We start from the raw sequence: 14262 nt of genomic DNA, 5'->3' as shown, positions 1-14262 counted from the left end.
AAAAGTCATTCATCACACACAATTAAAATCACGATCACAATCCCAAACAAACAGTACATGTACAAATAAGGCTGAACAAACCAGCATAAAGAAACGCCTCTAGAAGCTAAATCCAAAGCTAGTCACACGGTACCTGAGCCTATTCCAAAAACAGAACACGCACAATCTATCAACCAATCAGAAGGGGTCTCATCAGCTTTTAGCTGCTCGGTAATTTTCATCTAGCTTCGCTTCATCATGACATATCGAATCCTATCTGCATACACAAGTCAGAAATTTATCAGGTCAGTAAACTAACTACTCGCGGCGGACTTTATTTAAATTCCAAATGTGCTACTGCAGCTGTTCCGCACGGTACAAGTGCGAGACTGTGGAGAATAGTGGCATGCAGATTAGGTGAAAGATGCCCGCATAGGCTGCACGTCATAATCGGTATACAATGGACAATATTATCTGCCCTGAATGGACTCGATTAGAGTGACCAAGCGCCTGTTTTGCTTATATTTATAAGCCGAAAGGCTGTATACCAAAGGAGCAGTTCACTTAGCCCACTCTTCTTTTCGAATGCTTATTGTATACTTAAATGCCGTGTGGTTCATCATAAAGAGTGATTTCTCAAGTTATGGCACTTGCCAGCCAGCCACTAAGAAGATCGCAATATTTTCAAAAGTAAAAATCGGTAATTTTTGAAGCTCATCGAGCAGTTCGGTATTCTGACTATCACACACAGTTTCCATTGCCCTCCATTCTTCTTTCCCTCGAGTTGCCGCGCTACCCATTGGGCCTTGAATCCAAAGTAACCGTCAATATTGATAACGCCATAACCTGGTATTCCACATGAATCCGGCTCAATAATTACCATATTCCAATACCCTAAGCCTTTTGAGCTATTCACAAATAACATCTGACAAATAAGCATCGACCTGGCACTGATTATACAGCTACCATACGCAATGCAACCAGCGCAACAGCCAAATGCTGCCCATTCCCCCAAAAGATGGCAGGCAGATGCCACACGAATGTATGTTGGCGCAAGCGCATGAAATCGTAAATTTCCCTCATCAAAACACCGTTGAACGCCCTTTCCATGAAAATTTACCTCCAGTCCCAGTCCCAGTTTTACATGCAGGAAGTACCCATTAAAGCTTCTCTTTTTCGGCGAGGCGCGATATCGGATTTGTTTGTAATAAAAAAAAAAAGTTTTATACAAGAGGCCGTAACTCTTTCCAATCAATAATCATCTTCCCTCCGTTGTGGTTGCGCTTGGGATCCCCATAAAGCGTTATGGACATGACTCGGCGGTTCATGGGGCTGCATCGGTCCTCTTGAATTAGACCACAGTTCTGATGGTGCCGCGCCCTGTTCATGTGCTTCCTCATCGGCTCGATCTCGTGCGGCTCTTTCGGCAGCTCGCTTAGCTCGTTTCTCTTCGAGGAACGCTTCTGGTTGCGATAATTGTCGCACGCCATATGGTGATGAGGGCCGTGCAACATATGGTGGTTGTGCTACTTGAGTTAAGTATGCTTCTGGTTCACCGGTTACTGCCATTCCGGCCGGATATTCCTGTCTCTGCATTGAGGCGGGAGTCGGATTGTTGGCGACCAGGCGGTCCGGGTTGTAGTTATACCGCGCACCATTCGTGGTGGTATCCAGTCCTTCAGGGGTGTAACGTTGAGCTGCTGGAATGTAGCCTGAATGATTGAGGTTTGTAGGGTTAGGTTGTGCATTATCAATTAGACCAACTCCTTCCTCACCTTCCATAACCCCTTTACTACTACTGAAGGTATTGTTCCCGTATTCGTTGGCAATTGGTAAGCCGTCATCCCGTCCTTTATAAGATGTGTCGGGTTCCGAGTTTCCAGATTGGAGGGACATGTCATTGTCATTATTGAAAGTTGCTGGTTTATATGAAGAGTCCGCCTCGCGAGTTTTGACACCTACGAACAACCAACGCATACTACGAGCAAATGCCTTGACCAAATCCCATGGGTTCATAGCGTCAGCGAAAGCCAGAAGGCCAAGAGGACCACCTTGTTTGGGACCAATAGGCTCTAAACCACCTCCAGGTGAGCTTGGGTATCTAACCGGGGTTGCATCTGATGCATAGGGTCTCCAAGGAAACGCGAACAAATGCAAAATCGAGAAGATAGCCATTTCAATACAGAGTAATAAGTTCGGGATGCCAATCTTGAGGTCAGGGTAAGCTAAATATTTGGTTGGCTCGACAATGCCAATAGTAGACGACATCAGAATGCTGATGGCAAAGCTCTGCCAGAAGGATAAGAAGATCACTGATTTGATAGCAGCAACTTTGAGGAAAGGCTTATGTGGAGCAAGATCAGCCCGTAACTGAATGTAAAATTGGATAAGGCAGTACATTGCGATGGATACCGCGGCACCCTCGATAACAAGAATCTAGGAATGGTTAGCGGAATTACAAGCAAATGGAGAAAGTGGTAATTACCCAGATGTGAGCAAATACTGGAGAATCCGAAGAATCACAATATTTGCCAAAATATTGAGTGACAACAGCCAAAACAGTCATGGTAACTCGAATAAAACAATATTGATAGACACCAGCCCAAATAATGTTAAACCATGTCAAACCACTTCTTGGTGTCCTCCAAGGGCCTTTATCACCGCCACAAAACTTTTTCATCCAAGTAACAGGCCAGACCCATGGCTTTGGCACTGCGGTTCGAAAATAAATTTTTTGGTTGTGAAGATCCGGGGCAATGTAGTGGCATAAAAGAGCAAAGAAGGACGCGATTGCGAATGCTTCATAGCACTCTGATATCACACTATAATATATCTCATGCCAGTATTGCCAGAAACTAAGGAAGGACGCCACTGAGTAAATGGGAACCATAAAAAGGATGCGTATGATGCTGTAGAGAATTAGTATATCATATGCTCCATATATGGGGACACGTACTGCCGTTGCTCGTAAGGCTTCGTATAGTGCAAAGCATGCATCCACATGAGATACAACGATAGAAGAATGGCGATCAAGGCAGTCGACGAAGAAACAAATATTCCTAACTCATGGAATGTTAAATTTCCCACCAAGACTTCTTCTGACTTTCCAACTACCATCATCATCAGCATCTTTCCTTATTTTTTGATTGAAGAAAACTCTTACTTCGCATATCATCCAGCGTCGCATTACATGTTGTATTGATGAACATGATTGCGATTGTGGTTGTCGATGGACTGCTGAACAGCTCGACAACTCGAGCCCGGTCGTCGCCAGCGTAGGTTTTATTCGAATCCCAGCCTGCTTCTGGACTCTCCTATAGTCTTAATGTATGTCTATCCCTTCTATGTATGTATACGTATGATATGTAGTCGTGTTGGTAAGGGGGGAGTGCGTAAATTCGTGGTTGTATCGCAGCGGGTAAAATGTAGGAAAATGGCGACTGTGGTTGCAGGATCTTACAGTAGATCTACGGGCCAATGTTGGTGAATGCAGACAAGGGTATCTTATCGAAAGGAAGTGATTTATTTAAGTCTAATCGTGACTGTATCTCTCGCTCGCTCAAATGGGTATCAAAGTATTCAAATGGGTTGTGACGGACATGGAAGGTCGACCGATGTGCGAAGTTGTGACAATTTGTGGATAGTTGGATTTGCCCGAAGGAGATCTAGAAATCTAAGAATCTAGGTAGCAGACCAGTGCGTGAAAAATTTAAGTTTCTAAAAGTCGAATATGGTCTAGGTGAAGAAGGAATCGGAAAATGGGAAGCGGAGGTGGAAGTGGAAGTGTGAGTGAGTGAATGAAAATGAGTAAAGAGAAGAGAGATGGGGGGATGTGATGACAAGGAATGTAAAAAATCAAGGTAAAATAAGGTACAGCGGTTCTTGCAGTGCAAGTTTACGACTTGTACGTATTATCAATCAATTGTAGGTATGAAGTTAAAAAAAAAAAAAAGGTTGTAAAGGGTCTGGGAGGGTTTGTTGGTGGTTGACAGTTGGAGGGTTGATGGTTGGCTCACAAATGAAATTTCATAGAGAGAACTACCAATAGAATAGGTATGATTGATTGATTGATTGACTGACTGAGTGACTGACTGAGTGACTGACTGATTGATCGATCATTAGAAAGGGTCACAGGCACAGGCACAGGCAGGCTCAGAGCTTGTTATGGAATTTCTACTAATAACTTGTAACGAGGCTGTGCAACATCCAAACCAAAACCATAACCACAACCACAACCATAACCCATAACAAAACCAAAACCAAAGCCAACACCTCCTCTCCCACGGGTGTACTTTGCTATGCTCTTACCCACAACAACCAAGGAGGCTATACAGAGTACTCATTTAGATCCTAGATCTCGGAAAATGTTATTACTTCATCAATGTCATCAAATTAATGTCTCCAATCAACCTACGCTATCTTTCAGTGTTATGAATACGGACTTAGTTACCTGTTCGACGAGTCGAAAAATAGATATAAATGGAGAAAGGACAAGTTGAAAGTACTATGAAACCGTCTCTATTGTACGGGAAAGGGATCATGGACTTAAGTCAGTACTTCCGTTCCTTTTCTCACAAGAATCGATATGTAATGAATGAATTTCTTTAATCTTGACAACTTCCGCCAAGAAAAGCTCATTTCACGAACCATGAATTCAATACAACCCAACCCAGCGGACATATCACCCACAACACCACGCTACAAGTAAATCACATCTCCATCACATTCATCTTAATCATCTCAGTCAAAGGATGAGCCAAGTCAATTACCTTTATATCGCTCGGTCAGTCATCAAAATTCGTCAGCTCAGAAAAGTTTATGATAACGGGGGTGTCTTCAAAATTTAATCCTCATGGGTAAGACAAGTTATTTCGTCCACTTAACCATCTTGTGTATGTGTGTTCTATTATTGGCAACAATGTATCTAATCATTTTGACAGGCGTTGGCTCATACAGTATTGTATCAGATATGATCGTTTATAATTTGATATCGCACGAAATACTGTGAAACAAGTCGGTAGAGAGGAACTCGAAAGTCGGAGTCGGGGGTCGGGAGCAGGGAGGGAACATCTCCTACTCCGTATTCAATACGGAGATACAAAAGGTTGGACCCGTATCCCATATGGAAAATTGTATCTAATTTTAGAAATTCTAAAAGCTTACAAGGCTGTGAGTGCGAGTAATATTGGGATGAGCCGCGCTATGTGGGAAGGAAGTTCTAATCGACTTCAACTACATACACAGCCTTTGGTTCCATTTTTCGAGTCGTCCTAACCACGCTACGATACGGACTGATCGATATCCTTCAAGGAACGATGAACACGTACTTTGTCAATTAATCGTGTACTGCATCACCTTGCTAAATTCTTGACAGCCCACAGAACATGCAGATCTTGATTAAAATTCATCAAGTATTGCGTCAATGAGCCCACATGCATAAGTTTCACAAGTGTGAAGACATGTATCGTCCACAGAGCTCTAGTCAATCCGTATCCAATTCTTTCACTTCTAAAGCTAATAAGTGTGAGATATTGATACCTTGAAACGAGGAGTCTTGACTTTAGATTCATGCAAATTCTCGCTCAAACACGTGTCAACAATCACGTGTGTTTCGTCTACACGGAACAACTTCTAGTTACTACCAGCTTTTAGCTACAACCTTTAGGCTTCATTCGGGCATACGAAGAGGTGTGCTTGCTTAATCAAGTTTTCCTTTAATCTCCTCATTATTAATTATTTTATTTTATTTGTTCAACCGCCGGCCACGGTGGGTTTGTTCGTTTGAACCCTCCATTTTCCCCCGCATCCCAAGATTCCCAACACAGAACCACCGAACCGTTGCTTATAAAGATCTTGAATTCTAGATTATCCGACTCTTCAAGACGCGGATCTTGGTCCTTTCATGATTGATATCTCCGACTTACAAATTGTCATGAGCACAGACATCGGCACATTGAACCCGCCGCCAAGCTCAAATCCGAGTATCATTCGTTGTAGGTAATATGAGAACAATTCAAATCATTTGAAATCCAAGAGTACGGAGTATGATTCTAAGATCTTATGAGCCGAGAAACACAGAAAGTTTCTGGTACGAATCAAACTCGACTTTGGAAAATTCGAATCATGCTTTGAATGTTTAGGGGTTCGAGCGTACGTTACCTTGGTTTCGAAGAAGCTTTTTCAAAATTCGCCAGTTCGTTCTATTGCATTTTCTTCTATGGCAAAAGGTCGAAGCAAAAAGTTGATTTATCAAGCGGATACCAACTACTTGATAATCTCTTCAACCAGGCCAGAATATTCCACGTGATCTTAGACCGGTCTATATTTTTAATGTGCCTGTCGGGTTGCATGATTCATGTATACATCTCGTTGTTTCATAGTCTCTCAATAAATGTTCTACAATTTACACAGCTATTCATAAATTTTCGCTCTACAAAGGTATCCCAAAAAGTCAACATTCCAATCTGAGGGATATAGTCACATGATACATAGATTCTCGAAATCCACTCCCTTACTGCAATTCCAGTGAGTGAAGTATGAATCATTAGACTCTTTCTAGTCATGCATTAGTTGCAATCAGATTTTAAATATGGACTGGAATTTTCCTAATATATCGACATGGGAAATTATTCACGTTCAGCCATTCTTAGGAATGAATTCTGAATATTTAGTACAGCATTCACAGTGACTAAGAATTACGCGCCTTCCAAGTAAATCATCCCAGCGAATTGCCTGTATGTGATTATTCTATAACTAAAACATATTTGTCTACTTTCAATCATTCTTGCTACATAAAAATTTCTACTTCCTTTAGAAGCAACAACCATATTTTCGGTTCATCCAAATAATCTCAAGAGAACATGCGCACAAATAAAACCTAGCAAAATCCAATCAACCATACCCAAACAAGCAAGCAAGCTCTTTCCCCCATCAAAAATCCAAATGCGCCTCCAATCACTCATCTTCCCTCTCCTAATCCCCGCCATGATAGTCTTTTCTCCCACCAAATCACATATCCCTCCACATTTTCTCCCCCATAAAGACATCACAACACACACTATGGCCATATCTCAACATCTCAGATCAGTCCATACACATGGAGATAATAATAATATTCCAATTCCTCCTCACCTCGATTCTCTCACTAATTCCACCACATCATTTGGTGCGAAAAGTATTCCTGGTGGTTTTATTAATGGTAAGGTTAATGTTAATGGTAATGTTAATTTTAATACTCAAAGACAAGGACAAGGACAAGGACAAAGTGCTGCTTCGTCGTTTGAGGGGGATTGGAGGATGGTGGTGGTTGTGGGAGTTGTGTTGGGGTTGGTAGGGTAGGTTTGCTTTGCTGGTTTGAATGCTTGGGGGAGTTTTTGGGAGGTTGGGGGGGTGGGTTTGATTGTGTTGTTTTTGTGGCTTTTGGGGGTTTATGTATGTGCTTGTCTGCTCATTCATGTAGGGAGTGCGAAATGGAAAATGGGTTTGCTTTTTGTGGTTTGGTGACGGGGATGGATGGGTATAGATGGTTTGGGGGATTGGTATGGTGTTGGGTTTGAGGTGGAGAGTTGTGGGTAGGAACTTTGGAGTTATGGGTTTGGATTTGGGTATAGATTTGGGTGTGGGTGTGAAATTTATGGATGAATCCATGGATGGATAGATAGATGGATGGATAGATAGATGGATGGATTAAATGGATTAGGGAATGAGAAAGAGGTGTTGGTATAATTTGTGAGTGTGGTGAAATCTCCGGTGGTTTCATTTGTGGGAGTGAATTGGTTTTCTTTGGTTCTTTGGTTCTTGGGTTTTGGGTTTTGGGTTTTGGGTTTTGGGTTTTGGGTTTTGGATTTAGGTTTGGTTAGGATGAGTTAGGTTAGGTTGGGTTGGGTTTATGTTTTCGTTGTTGTGGTTAAAAGAAGAAAGAAGAAGGAAGAAGGAGCGATACATACTAAACGAAAAAGAAATAAGATACCAGAAAGAAGTAAGGAAACTGGGAGTAAAAGAAAGGACACCAGGGCGGGGATATAGAACCTTCCCCTCCGATTTCTGTGTACAGATATTTCTGACTAGAGATTCTGCACAGCAACACTCCACAGGAGGTCCTCTTGAAAATCATGGAAGGAGGACTATTTTCTGCTTTTGTTATTTTTCTAAAAAAAAAAAAAAAAGAAAGAAAAGAGAGACCTGAATTGCGGGAACACCAGTGGAGGTAAATTTGAGGAAAAGGCATAATATTTATATTTAAAATAGTTTCTTGGTCCGGATATAAAATTAGATTAGAAGGGAAAGAGAAGATGGTTGGGAAGAGACTCAAGGTACAGCATGATGATGATGATGAGGATGATAGCTTTTGGCATCGCGACTCATGACGAGAAGTTTTCGTTCGGATATTGAAATTAAAATTTCTAAGGATCATCGCAAACTACTAGGCACTCCTTCATTGTGCATCAAAGACTCAAAGTATATAGCATATAGCACTGGTTATTAGTTATAAATTTATTTACTAATTAAGTACTGTTTTATCCACTTCATTCTGCAGTATGTATTCAATATTCCGAAATGTTAGTCGATAATTAAAGGGGCGGAATTTTTAGGCAATCATTTGTATTCAAATCTCAAGCTTTTTGTACTTCCTCACTAATGCGAATTTATAAATAAGAGTAATTAATATGCTTTCGCATATATCTTCCTTGAGTAATTTTGGATTTTCCGGTTGGGGACTTCACTTGCCTTTTATAAATCCTCAGCTGGTATGCAGTTGCTACTAGCTGTTGGATTTACTTTACTCAAGGTTAATCTATCGTCAGCCTGATCAATTCTCAAAAACGCATTTTGTAGCTGAAAAAGAGGCGCAGATGTGTTTGGTAAAACTATCTTAGGTATCATTTGAGCAGTAAAGAATAGAGGAACCTAGCAAGCAAGGAGTGGACATGGAGTATCAACAGCTTTTCGACATCCTTCTGATTAATGAGAAATGCTAGGGCATTAATTTTTTGTGTGCCTTGGTAAAACGACACTCACGATAGGAGGTTGTTCCCTCCGTCATATCTGAGCATGGTAATGAGCATGGTAATTCTGATCATGATGAAATAGCGGTAAAGCTGCGGATGATTTGTGTCTCTTGTTGAGTGATACAACCCTCCTACAGGAGGTTCACGATTGAATATGCATGCGTCGAATCATGAATGTAAAGAATAAGTATCTATTACAGTCCTATATATCATATGAAAATGACGGTTGCAGAATCCTTAATTCAGAACTTATTGCTTCCTGCAGAAAGAATCTCAGACTGGGTTTTCAATTCCGGTCCACATGCATCAAAGATATTACTTTCCAGGCAATTCTTAACCTTATTGACGGGTTTTTATAGCTAAAACGAGTTTATTACTTCTCCCATCTGATTCTTAAACCGTTAAGTTCCTCGACTTCAAAGTCGCGAAGAACGTTCGAACGAGATGTTATTCCATAAAATCCTCAAGAGCAGCAATCACCAGATTTTCCTTCCTAACTGATGTAAAATGCAAACACATATGGCCGAGCTTCCATCTGCGAAAACATCAGTACTTGCAAGTCTTCATGAAATACGCATGCTGATGATATACACATGCTAATGATATACACATGCTGTTATGTCTATTTTTCAGCCAAGCACCGAGAAAGATCTGATAAAACTCGCTTCTTTTGCCCACGCATCCCATGAATAGGCACATCTGAGCTGGAATGACCATGTGGCAAGCCTCGTTTCCTGCTATTTTTACCGTTGAGGTATTGCTGCTCTTTGAGTAAGACCGTGCCAATTGAAGCTTTCTGCTACAGGTACAAAATGAGGACTAGGTTCGAATCTTTTCAACAATGTGAATGATTGAGTTAGCTTAAGTAAATGTTAGACTCCATACACCACCAGCTTCAAAATTCCACGTGGATCATATCTAAGCAGATAAAGTATAGAAAAAGAAAACAAAAGCAAGAATTCCTTATTGTGATAAGCAATCAAAACAGTTAGAAGCCTTGGTGATAGGTCAGATACTTAGAGGATCATGGGGTGTTGTACCGCAAGATATGCAGAATCTGTGTGTACTAGAAATATCAAGTGCTCGAATGAAATATGTTGATAAAACAAAAGCGAAGAAAAAGAACTCATTGGTATCTTGGGATGGAGTATGGTGAAGGGCATACATGAGGAAGAGGCGACGATCTCATAATATTGGGGTACTAGAGATTGAGACGTCTGAGAACTTTGTGATTTATTAGGACGAGGTATCACACTTGTTTATTTGCCTCTATTCCTAATAAAACCAAACGTGGAAAGGGTGGATTGCCATACCAATGATTCAAAACGAGTACCGCGAGTTATTCTCTCCTGAACCATTTCCGTTCATCGCTTTTCGTCCACTTTGGTGAATTAGTCCACCGCTCAATACTTTTTTTTTGTTTTAGTACCGCTCATACCACTTCACAACTTCTGTAAGGAAAGGGTCAAAGACTAGCAGAATGTTACAGCGGGATAAAGACTGTGGACCGAAAGTGCCGAAAAAAGAAGCAGAGAAAAGGAAAGGAGGGATGTAAATGAAGTTGAAAAATCGGCAACCCATGTTCACATACCTATTTTCATATACAAGATACGTAGTTCGCCTAAGAAACCACGTTTTATTTCTTCTCGATGATGGCAAAAATGTATCTTGCAGACATGAGATACCAATTAAAACATAAAGGGATCGGTACTTGAGATAGATCTTCTCCGAATAGGATTTGGCAGCAAACCAAAATATTTTAGATTCTAACCCGTCACTCTCAGAATGTACTCTTGTTATTCTAGAATCAAAATCTAGGGGCTTGAACTGCTGGTGTTGTGTCGGAAATCAACGTAGATCCAACAATACCATACCGGACAAAAGTTAAGGGTTTATTTCGTTTTGTAAGATTGAATGATAACAGAGGCGACCATGATTTGCTGACAAGTCGTTTAAAACGTTCAATAAGTACAACAGGTAGCCCAGTCATCGAATGATGTAGTGTTCAACGATACAGATTTCAAACTGTTGCATAAGTTAGATTCTTTCAAGGTCCCATGCTTCATTGAGAACCTTCTAAAATCAACCATCGAGATCGGCATAGTAGCTATTCAGCTCCCGTCGACTTAGTTTAGTTCGCTCGCAAGGCCACGTTATTATGTGGAGTCCACAACCTAAACCTGTGTAACATATATTTTGTTGCAGATCGTCAAGTATGGGGTTTTTTGAATTCCCATATTTTTGGAGACTTTTCCATGCTCATAGCTTCAAGGTCATTTGAGGGAGATCCAATCGGATTATAGGAATTCTGGGACAAATATTTTGTTGCGCATCGCGTGCGGTGCCCTGAGCTTCCATGTTTCTTTTTCCAATTCCTATCTCCCCAGACTTTAAGATACTTGTGCGTATGCCACCAAAATGGCCGCTACTCGGAAGCTAGTACATGCCTGAATATAGTAGGAATATCCTGTATTCTAGTGCCAAGTTGCAGATTTGCTGGTCACTCGAACACTGGCAACATCATTCGATCGACATAGTTGTGGAGACCATGGTAAATTCTCGTGTGGGGTGGTTATAGCCAGATCGAGAACCAAATAGCGGGTTCAAGGTCTCGACAGCCCTAAGGTATTTCCGGTGCGAAAAGTAACCATTTAGTCTGATCGACGTGCTTGGGGAGTTAGCGAGGGAGTCTTAAATGTGGATAACCCAAACAAAAGTTGTTGTGACAAAGTCAAATGAAGCCGGACTTCGACATTGCCTTACTTGGTTTGACGTACCCGCTCTTCTATGTAGCTCCGGTATTTGAAGGCACTGGCCTACAGACCCTTGTCAATTCAAGTACCGAAAGAAACCTGGGGATGAATTGCGGGACCCTTAAGCAGACCCTACAAAGTAGCTGCTGTTATGCGCTTACTAATGCTGGTTCATTAGGTACATTTCATATTCAATAATAGAACCTGATAAATAACGGATGTGTCTTCCAGTTTAACGATGCTGAGTATGAGTGACCAAACATCCAAATAGTCTGGATTTAAGTGACTTTAGCTTTTGGGCGACGACGCTTTCTTTCAACCCCATCCTGTCAGGACTTGCAAGGTTGGGTCTTGGAGGTTTTGTAATTATTAAACCTTGAGCAATTAAATGCCACAAATATCAGCGTAGATAATAGAAAACAGCGATATATTCTGACGTGTTGTTCACCTTCTTGAGAACCCCATACTTCTATTCGTGTGGCTAGAAAGTATAGCACACTTCATTTCAAGGACGTACGACAAGATGCTAAACTACAATGGGAATAGTAGTTTTGTATTGACAAAATCTGCTATAATATATGGCCGCACGAGCACCAGATTGATAAGGTTCATAGCACCATGGCCATATGGAAATCGTTGAGATTTTGAGTTGCACTGGTTCTGGCGTAGTAGTTTGTGGAAGAACCACCCAAGAGCTATAGTTAGTTCTTTTGAGCGGAGAGTACTCCACTAGACAAGCTGCTCAGGCACGTATCCTAGAACACAACCTGACTTGCCAAGTAGTATCGCTCTTGGGCAAAATGGCGATGCCAAATGAATAGCTCATTCGTCTCTCAAGTTCTTGGTGGTGGAGGTTGACACCAAATTGACTTCTGAGCTGAATGCGGTGCATTGGCCATGCCTTGATCATTTAGCACTTGGCATTTGGTTGATAGGCGTATGGTTGTATTCCTGTTGAGGCGATGAATGCTACACCAAGCCTTGAATAAGAGGTGGGATAAGCCACTGAGCATGAGCGTTTTGAGATAGGAAGGCTGCTTTACAACGTCTCAGTCATTCGACGTTGTCGATTACGAAATCCATTGATATTATTGATAAACAATAAGGTTGAATTGGTAAGACGGTGTGAGGACTGAGAACCTGGGATGAACCTTCAGTGATGCTGCCTGGTGGATGATACCATTCTGTCAACATGACTATATTCTTACGCGGGGAAGGTCAACTTCTGTGGAATAGTTTAAGAATAGCTTGAACTTCGACCGGATATAGGCCCTTGCGGCGAGTATTTGTGAAAATCATCTGGGATTGCAGCTCATTCGTTTCGTACAGCCATGGAAAAGTGCGAATAATCCGAGCCCCTTTCGAAAATATATTTCCACAATCCTACTGCGTTAGCGTGCGTCGTCATGTCGGCAGACGGAATCTGCTACTTCCGGTCACATCAAAAATCAGGAGACTCTAGGACATGGTTGTTACGCCGCATTTCCATCAGTGATCTGCGCGATTTGTTTTGATGGAGTATTTTGATGAATTGCCATGTGGAAGAGAAAGACATCGGGGACCATCTCGTAAGTTGCGGGGAGCTTCAATCGCGTGCCCTGCAAGCATTTCGCATGAGATCTTTATCTGTGATATCACTGACATAGAGGAACGACCGTTTATCCAGGATGACGGGCCTCTGGGGTTTGCTTTCTTGTCGGAAACGGGTCGCGGTGCATTAGAAATCCCGACAAATTTTATCAAGATTTTAGAGTTGCAGAAAGTTTATCCAATGAGGTTAGGTAGGTGTATATATGCATTTCGACTTAATGATGACCACAACGATGGGAATGACACAACACGCACTGAGGTCCAGTTTGTAGTTAAACAAACTTGTAAAGGAGCAGACTAATCAGGGATCCGAAACCCATAGTTTGCTTACGGAGTATATCAACCAGAATCGATTAGTGATATGTTGTTCTAGAAGCTTGTTAACTCGGCTCTTCTGTGTGTCAGTCAGACCCATAGTGATCATGATAATATGTATCTTGATATCAAAATTAGTGTTCTTTACTCCGTAGATGTAGTGTAGTGGGTTCTCCTGCTGTGACACACACAAAATAGATACCTACCGATGTTGATGATGTCGACTCTCAATGTGTTGTTTGCCACTAGTATATAATCATGACTCAATTGAAGAAGAGGTGGCAGATATTAGATAATTCCTCTCAGATTCAGCTCTATCCGAGACGGATTCGGATGATAGTTAAACGGTTATTGCGGACATTTATGATTTTCCATGAAAATCTAGAGGCACAGCTCCACCCTCAGATTTCCCGCGGTTGGGTAACGATTTCTCAGCCCTGTAGAATCATGGGATGGTTCCAATTAAAAAAAAAAAAAAGAAGGGAAAAAAGGAAAACAAAACCCAAAACCCGAATAATTGTGAAAGAAGTGCCTTAATCTTTCGGATATAGGGTATCTTAATGTTGTGCAATTTAGTTACCCACCTGTCATTTCCCCTGTACAGATGTTTTTTGTCA

At 41.4% G+C, this 14262-nt stretch overlaps 6 protein-coding genes across 6 annotated transcripts; 3 read left to right on the top strand and 3 right to left on the bottom strand.

The window, feature by feature from the left end:
• Nucleotides 1-1230: 1230 nt before the first annotated feature.
• Nucleotides 1231-3580, bottom strand: SS1G_02799 (hypothetical protein; the record flags this gene model as incomplete). The annotated part of the gene is made up of 5 exons (XM_001596529.1): nucleotides 1231-2415; nucleotides 2465-2888; nucleotides 2936-3089; nucleotides 3143-3293; nucleotides 3575-3580. The coding sequence occupies 5 exons, from the start codon at nucleotides 3578-3580 to the stop codon at nucleotides 1231-1233; spliced, it is 1920 nt and encodes a 639-aa protein (XP_001596579.1).
• A 561-nt stretch (nucleotides 3581-4141) lies between these two features.
• SS1G_02798 (predicted protein) lies at nucleotides 4142-5101 on the bottom strand (the record flags this gene model as incomplete). Its single annotated transcript, XM_001596528.1, has 3 exons — nucleotides 4142-4305; nucleotides 4641-4677; nucleotides 4976-5101. The coding sequence occupies 3 exons, from the start codon at nucleotides 5099-5101 to the stop codon at nucleotides 4142-4144; spliced, it is 327 nt and encodes a 108-aa protein (XP_001596578.1).
• A 337-nt stretch (nucleotides 5102-5438) lies between these two features.
• On the top strand, nucleotides 5439-6286 carry SS1G_02797 (predicted protein; the record flags this gene model as incomplete). Its single annotated transcript, XM_001596527.1, has 3 exons — nucleotides 5439-5502; nucleotides 5844-5972; nucleotides 6120-6286. The coding sequence occupies 3 exons, from the start codon at nucleotides 5439-5441 to the stop codon at nucleotides 6284-6286; spliced, it is 360 nt and encodes a 119-aa protein (XP_001596577.1).
• Nucleotides 6287-7038: 752 nt separating this feature from the next.
• SS1G_02796 (predicted protein) lies at nucleotides 7039-7535 on the top strand (the record flags this gene model as incomplete). The annotated part of the gene is made up of 2 exons (XM_001596526.1): nucleotides 7039-7313; nucleotides 7439-7535. The coding sequence occupies 2 exons, from the start codon at nucleotides 7039-7041 to the stop codon at nucleotides 7533-7535; spliced, it is 372 nt and encodes a 123-aa protein (XP_001596576.1).
• Nucleotides 7536-8709: 1174 nt separating this feature from the next.
• SS1G_02795 (predicted protein) lies at nucleotides 8710-9022 on the bottom strand (the record flags this gene model as incomplete). Its single annotated transcript, XM_001596525.1, has 2 exons — nucleotides 8710-8846; nucleotides 8998-9022. The coding sequence occupies 2 exons, from the start codon at nucleotides 9020-9022 to the stop codon at nucleotides 8710-8712; spliced, it is 162 nt and encodes a 53-aa protein (XP_001596575.1).
• Nucleotides 9023-11405: 2383 nt separating this feature from the next.
• On the top strand, nucleotides 11406-11793 carry SS1G_02794 (predicted protein; the record flags this gene model as incomplete). Its single annotated transcript, XM_001596524.1, has 3 exons — nucleotides 11406-11426; nucleotides 11466-11538; nucleotides 11705-11793. The coding sequence occupies 3 exons, from the start codon at nucleotides 11406-11408 to the stop codon at nucleotides 11791-11793; spliced, it is 183 nt and encodes a 60-aa protein (XP_001596574.1).
• Between the last annotated feature and the right edge of the window lie 2469 nt (nucleotides 11794-14262).

This window comes from Sclerotinia sclerotiorum, genomic scaffold (genome assembly GCF_000146945.2).
Source record: "Sclerotinia sclerotiorum 1980 UF-70 scaffold_3 genomic scaffold, whole genome shotgun sequence".
Classification (NCBI taxonomy): domain Eukaryota; kingdom Fungi; phylum Ascomycota; class Leotiomycetes; order Helotiales; family Sclerotiniaceae; genus Sclerotinia; species Sclerotinia sclerotiorum.
The sequence above is the reverse complement of the archived record's forward strand: the minus strand, read 5'-3'. Positions and strand labels throughout refer to the sequence as shown.